This window comes from Ananas comosus, linkage group 11 (assembly GCF_001540865.1).
Source record: "Ananas comosus cultivar F153 linkage group 11, ASM154086v1, whole genome shotgun sequence".
In the NCBI taxonomy this organism is placed as follows: domain Eukaryota; kingdom Viridiplantae; phylum Streptophyta; class Magnoliopsida; order Poales; family Bromeliaceae; genus Ananas; species Ananas comosus.
This window is the reverse complement of record NC_033631.1, coordinates 8,880,200-8,886,682: the sequence shown is the minus strand read 5'-3', so window position 1 is coordinate 8,886,682 and position 6,483 is coordinate 8,880,200. Positions and strand designations below refer to the sequence as shown.

The 6,483-nt window shown below is 32.4% G+C and overlaps 1 protein-coding gene across 1 annotated transcript; it reads right to left on the bottom strand.

The window, feature by feature from the left end:
- LOC109717038 (NAC domain-containing protein 73-like) lies at positions 536 to 6,125 on the bottom strand. The gene is made up of 3 exons (XM_020242684.1): positions 5,729 to 6,125; positions 4,576 to 4,753; positions 536 to 1,289 (listed from the first exon to the last, which is right to left on the bottom strand). The coding sequence occupies exons 1-3, from the start codon at positions 5,843 to 5,845 to the stop codon at positions 709 to 711; spliced, it is 876 nt and encodes a 291-aa protein (XP_020098273.1). The 5' UTR covers positions 5,846 to 6,125; the 3' UTR covers positions 536 to 708.

Genomic DNA, 6,483 nt, shown 5'->3' with positions numbered 1-6,483 from the left:
TTATTATTGTATATCTTATTTGAACATACAAAGAACCTACTGTGTGTATTTCTATCATTATGACATAAAAATCATAAGCCCTAAAATAGGGGAATACTTTCTTAAGATATTATTTTAATATAAATTACACTTTTGGTCCTCAAACTACGAGGAGCATGACATTTTAGTTTTTAATTTATAACAATTTGTTACCAAACTTTTTAAATTATTATAATCGAATCACATAATCCAATTTAGCTGGCATAATATTAATAAATTATTGATGTAGAAGTAATGTATGTGGAAACATTATGATTCATAATGCAACAGTAATTAAGATACTATATTATTTTTATATCTACAAAATTAAAAAATTCAAATCAAACTTGCTACAAATTAAAATTGGACGGCCAGAGTATCATGCTCTCCTCACGGTTTGAGGACAAAAGTGTAATTTACCTTTTCTATTAATTTGAAACTATTGTTATTACGATCAGAGAGAATAAAATATTACATAATATACCAACTTATTCAAAGGTACAATTAATTCCACGTGTGGGTAACATGTTAAATAGATCATGACATCTAAATAGGCATAGAACAATTAGCTCTTTTATATAACATGTTACTTACACACATACATCACAAGATACATTTTAATTACATCTTTCTTATCAAAGTTTAATTTTCTTTTAACATGTAAATCTACAATATTATTCAAAACCACATTTACCCAATAAAACTCGGTCCGCACGCATGCAAAGCGAAACTAGCTATCACATGTGCGGAACTGGCTTTACTGCTATTACTACCACCGTTACCATTTCCTCCTTGGTTGTAACCTAACAACCCCGTGCCGTAGAACTCGGCGACGTGCCCTTCTTTGTACGCAACCTCGTCGCCCTCAATGTCGACGCTACTGCTACTCTGTCCCTTGAAGCTGCTCCGTACCGCGTCCTCTCTTACGCCGCCGCACTGTCGCGGCTGCGTCTGGTAGAACACCTTCGACACGACGAGCTCGCCGTCCTTCTCCTCGTCGTCGGCGCCGAGGTGGTACTGGTGCGTGACCCAGTTGGTTTTCTCCGGCTTCTTTTGCTTGCCGTAGCTGGTGTAGAGGACCAAGATCTTCTTGTACCCTAGGAGGTTCCCCTCGGGGCCGAACACGGGCCGTGTCTTTCCTGTCTTGTGCCACCGCGTCTCGCCGCATTGCGGGTCGGCGGTGTGCACCTTCCGCCGCTTCCGCGTGCCGGTCGTGTACGCACGCGACGGCCGGTGGAAGAAGTGCCGGATTAAGCCGTCCCTGCTGACTCCTGAAGCATAGGAAATGCAATAGAGGGGGTGTTGGAAGCGTGATTTACTTTAATACCACTTGTATAATTCAAGATTTAAAATAAAACAAAGAGGAGTTATCTATATATATGTTAGCCATATACGTTTGAAATATATTGTTGTATATCATTTGATTAATTTTGTAAATTAATTTATTCTAGGGGCCTCTCATCTCTAACAATATAATGACAGTGCTTTATATTTTATTAAAACTTGATTTCAAATTCAAAAAATAAAGTGGAATTAGGGTGTTTTGGAGACTAACTCCAATTCCACATGGGTTCTCTTTGCATCTGGCCAAATCGAATGGGGTGCATCCTTAATCGGGCTCGATTCGATAGTCATTATTATTATTTTTAAATTACACTTTGATTTAATCTCGATTTTAATTTGAAAAGTTTATTGGAGATATTTTTTACTCATATTAGAATAATTAATAGTAAATTGATTTGGCCTAGACTTGCACAAATTGAACCAGTGACATGAGGAGGACATCATAAATATTTAATTATTATTTTTAATTTTATTATATAATATTAAAGTATGCATATTTTATTATTCTACTATCATAATTAATTATAAAATATTAATTTTTTAGATAAAATTAAGTGTAGTACAAGTTTTTAGGTTTTATTTTCTATAAAACTAATATGTACTAATAGAAAATAAAATCAGCCAAATTAATTTTAAGCTGTTGGATTTGATATAAATTGATAAAACAATATCCAGCTGGATTGATTAAAATATCTTTCACTACAACAAAAACGGTCTATAGCGACACTTTTAAATGTAGATACATGTCAAAAAAGTGCTGCTAGCTAAAATTACCGACACTTTTAAAAAGTGTTGCTATATGTGGGGTCGCTAGGTATATAGTGACAGTTAAAGAGTGTCGCTATAACCTAAAAGAGTGTTGCTAATTTACCAAAACTTATTTAAGCATTTAGCAACTGTCGAAATTCTATCTCGTTGGCTGCGGTGGCGGAGAAGGACGACAGGAAAGGCTCTTCGTCTAGAATTTCAGTAGATTGAGTGAAGAGAGAAGAAAAGATGATAATTGATTTTTTTTCTTTTCTTTTCTGTTTGTAATCGGGCCAAATGGACTGGGTGTGGTGGGTTGAGTAGAGTAATATTTTATTTTTGGTTGGATTGGGCTTTATTTTTAGGCATTAGTAAATGTTTTTTTAAATTTTAGCATAAATAGGACACTTACTCAAAAGTGTTCCAAATATGTATCCCTACAACCTAATTCTGTTGTAGTGTTTCTGCATAAAAAATTTAATAATACGAACCCTACACTATAGTCTTTCATCAAATAGGTCCAATAATTTGATATTAGAAAAGCTTAAATTCTCTCATGCGAATACTTTTTCATAATTTCTTAAATTTTGATACTTAAAGGTGTGCTTAAAAGAATTTAAATGAGCTTAAAGATATACTATCTTAATATGTAGCCATTAAAATTAACGAAAAATTCTAAAAGAAGGGTTTATTTAAGACAGAACTAAAGTGTAAGATTAATACCATTTAAATTTTTTATGCACGAAACTATTTGAGGCACTGATTAATTAAAATACAAGTTTTATGATTAAGCCTTAATTTTAATATTAATCGATACATGTAATTAATTAGGTTCCTATTTATTAATTGAATTTGATCAAACTTTAATTTGAGCAAATTTAGGAACTGTTTCGATTCACATCACAGTATCACACGAGCACAAATCTTCAAGCTAGAGGCTTGCACACGTGATTAATTGCATCATGCATGCATAAACGTCAAACGTGGAGTACACGAGATGAACGGCGAATAATTAATTAAGCATGTACTGGTTAGCTTAAGGAGCCACGCAAAATCACCAAGAGGAAAAAAAAAAAAGAAGAAAATATTTTTCTTTATTATCTTTGACTAAATTACATAAAATTTTCTTATAAATACTCGTCTTTTTATTTTTTCTATCTGATCTATATTTTGTCTTCTTAAAACTTTAGAAATAGTGTTAGAAAGGTATGACATTAAGGGAGAGGATAAAATAATCAAATTACTTTTACTTTTTCTATATAAAAAAAAATTTATTATATTTTTATTATTTTAAAGGATATTTTCAGTATAAATTATAAGAGATGGATGGAAAGGGGCTAACTGCAATAACTTGAAATTTTAAGGAGGTAAAATATAAGTTTTTAAAAATTTTAAAAAAAAGTGAAAAATCAAATATTTATAAGAAAATTTTCTATAATTTACCTTTTTTCCCCCTTTTTTTTTTGATAACACGGGTAGGTATATGAATGTCACTACAAAAATATTATTTTTTGAGAGTTTAAACTTTTAAAACCTGTTTCGCACATCATATTTTTTAAAATGTCCAAACATGAGGTCAGAATTTAAAATTTATGTCAATTTTATCATAGAAGTTTGATGAGGCATGGATTAAAATTTCTACGAAAATTTATAATACCTTAGAATGTGGGATTTGAAAACCCACATCCTTTCAAAATTCTTTTTTTTAAAAAATAATTTTAAAAAACAAAATATTATTTTGCAAAATTTATATTTTATCTCAAAATTTAAATTGAGTACGAGAGAGAAATAAAGATATGAATTTTCTAAATTTAGAGTTACTTAAATAGATTGTAAATATTTAAATATTCATGGTTTTCATTTAATTAATTTGATTTAAAATGATATGCAAAATATTCTTTATAAAAAAAGGGAATTGTGGTGATTTATTGATATAGTTGTAGTTGGATAATTTTTGTACTAAATATAGAAATAATATATTCTTGAGTACCCTAAATATGTACTCTATCATAAAAATAAATTTTGGAAAGATTATATAATTTTAATAATAAAATCTAAATTTCATAAATCAAATCGTCTCTTACAGACAAACGATTATTTCATATAATTTAATAGTACACACAAGTGGGATCGAATTGGGACGGAACTTATCCCGTCCTTTACAATTTAGTTCGTCATTAAATCTTATAATTTAAATCATTAGGGAATTTAATAAAATTTCTTTGACTAAAAGAACTCAATTTCAAAGAAAATTAAAGTAGTTATTAACAAAAAAAAAAGTAAAACTGAGGGGCCATTTCAAAGTATATCTTATCATTAAAGCGTTCTCAATAAATTTTTGCCCAAATATAAAAAAGAATGGTTATGTTAAAGCTCTCGATCGGGCCCAACCAAAAATCTTAAGCTATGATCAGGTCGAATTGAGGATAAGTTTTTATTAAAATTCGGGAATAATAATATTCTTACCGGGGAGCCTCTCGGGGTGAGTGTAGCATATGCCGTCGTCGCCTTCGATCGTCGGGATGTAGTCGTCGATGAGAGGGTGGAGTTTTCGCGACCCGGGCCTCGCCTTAGCCTCCAAGTGCTCCAAAAGCTCCTGGTCGGTCGGGTCGAACTTCACTCCGGCCGGCAGGCCCGCTGCAGTCTGAACTGGTTTTCGGTTCGTGTTATGCTTTGCTCTCTGAATTCCTAATCTATTGCGCACATGTGTATGAACAGAAAAAGCGTATACATGCACTCATAGAAATATATATATATATATATATATATATATATATATATATATATATATATATATATATATATAGCTTTGTATATATATGTATGCATGTATAGCTACTAAAATTCGGAGCGAAAATGCACCCAGCAATGATTCTGAGAAGAGAAATGCTAAGCCTATGCTTCAAATTAATATGTTCACGGCGTATATGATGAATTACGGTTTCGTGATAAAATTTCTTTTTCGTTTTGGGAAAATTGAGAAGAATAAATAAAACACTGCTTTGATATCTTATGAAATTATCAATTGTTCTAACAAATTAAATTGTTACAGCACGGTGCTTTAATAAATAATGTTCAATAGTTGCGCGGTGTCACATATTGTTCGTTTTAATACTTTGAAGATAATTAAATTTTATAGAATGGAGTGTGTGGGTGTATAGATACACAGCGGAGTGTTTGCTTATTTGACAAAGCAAAACTCAAGAACTCAATTTTTTTGCTCCTTTAATTTTCTTTTATTCTTTCTTTTTTTTTGGGGAAAAGATGATACTTTTTGGCATCAGCTGGTTGAATATTGCACTAATCATAGCTAGCCAGAATTAACAAAAATAATAACAAATACTTATCCAATCACACACAGATCAAAAATCTAATTTTCTTTTTTTTTTTTAAAAAAAAACTTAATAACAACACNAGCAACTGGTGACTAAAAGCCATTCAGAAGATTGGAAAAGGCTCACAAGTTGCCACTTTGAAATAGAAGCATGCATCAAGTGGGTACGTATAGCTCATAAAAACAAGCCAAACAAAAAGCTGCAAGAGTAAGAACTAAGAAGATGATAAGAGAGAGAGAGAGAGAGAGAGAGAGAGAGAGAGAGAGAGAGAGAGAGAACACAACCTGCAGGTGATCCTCATATTGGACACGATGACCGCATGATGGGCATGTCTTGATCAAGCTTACACGAATCTCTTTGCTTGTTTGAGCCGTGGAAGAAGCTATATTCTTATCCACCATGTCATCTATCTTCTATATCCACTTGCACCATGCATGTCACATATATCTCCTTCATACACAACCCTCTCTCTCTCTCTCTCTCTCTCTCTCTAGCTCTTATATATTCTTTCCTCTTCTATAGCACAAGCAAAAGATAATAAGGCCAACAATGATCATAGCCCAAGAAAAGAGCATAGCAAAGAAGAGGGAGAACAAAGCAAAGGAATTAAAGAATAATAAAGGAAAAGAAGAAAGAAGCTTCTCTATGTTAAAGCTATGAACCCCCCTCTCTCTCTCTCTCCTCTCTCTCCCTCTCTCTCTCTCTCTCTTAGTTCTCCTTGGGCTTTTAGAAGGAAAAGAATTGTTCCCAGCTTTTGCTTACCATTCCCTAGCCAGTAAGTTTAATTAGATGTAGGAAAAAGGGCATGGGAACAGGAACCCATAACACAACCTAGGTATATACAAAAAGAGAAGAGAAAAAGAGAGTAGAGACACAATATGTATATATACAAGGTTATATAGATACAGATACATGTATAAAGTGTGGAGAAAGATACATAAATTGCCAAATAGTGCTCGGTTGCTTGATCCTCAAGTTTGGTTAGCTTGTGTACGTATACGTATAGTGCTAGGCTACTAACTAATCAAAGGTACGTTCA

What these genes read in the sequence shown, in the direction of transcription:
- LOC109717038 (XM_020242684.1), bottom strand. Translation starts at nt 5,845, where the DNA reads ATGGTGGATAAGAATATAGCTTCTTCCACGGCTCAAACAAGCAAAGAG. An exon ending in AATATGAGGATCACCTGCAG is followed by an intron (nt 4,754 to 5,728) that starts GTTGTGTTCTCT and finishes AAACCAGTTCAG; the next exon opens with ACTGCAGCGGGCCTGCCGGC. An exon ending in TCACCCCGAGAGGCTCCCCG is followed by an intron (nt 1,290 to 4,575) that starts GTAAGAATATTA and finishes CCTATGCTTCAG; the next exon opens with GAGTCAGCAGGGACGGCTTA.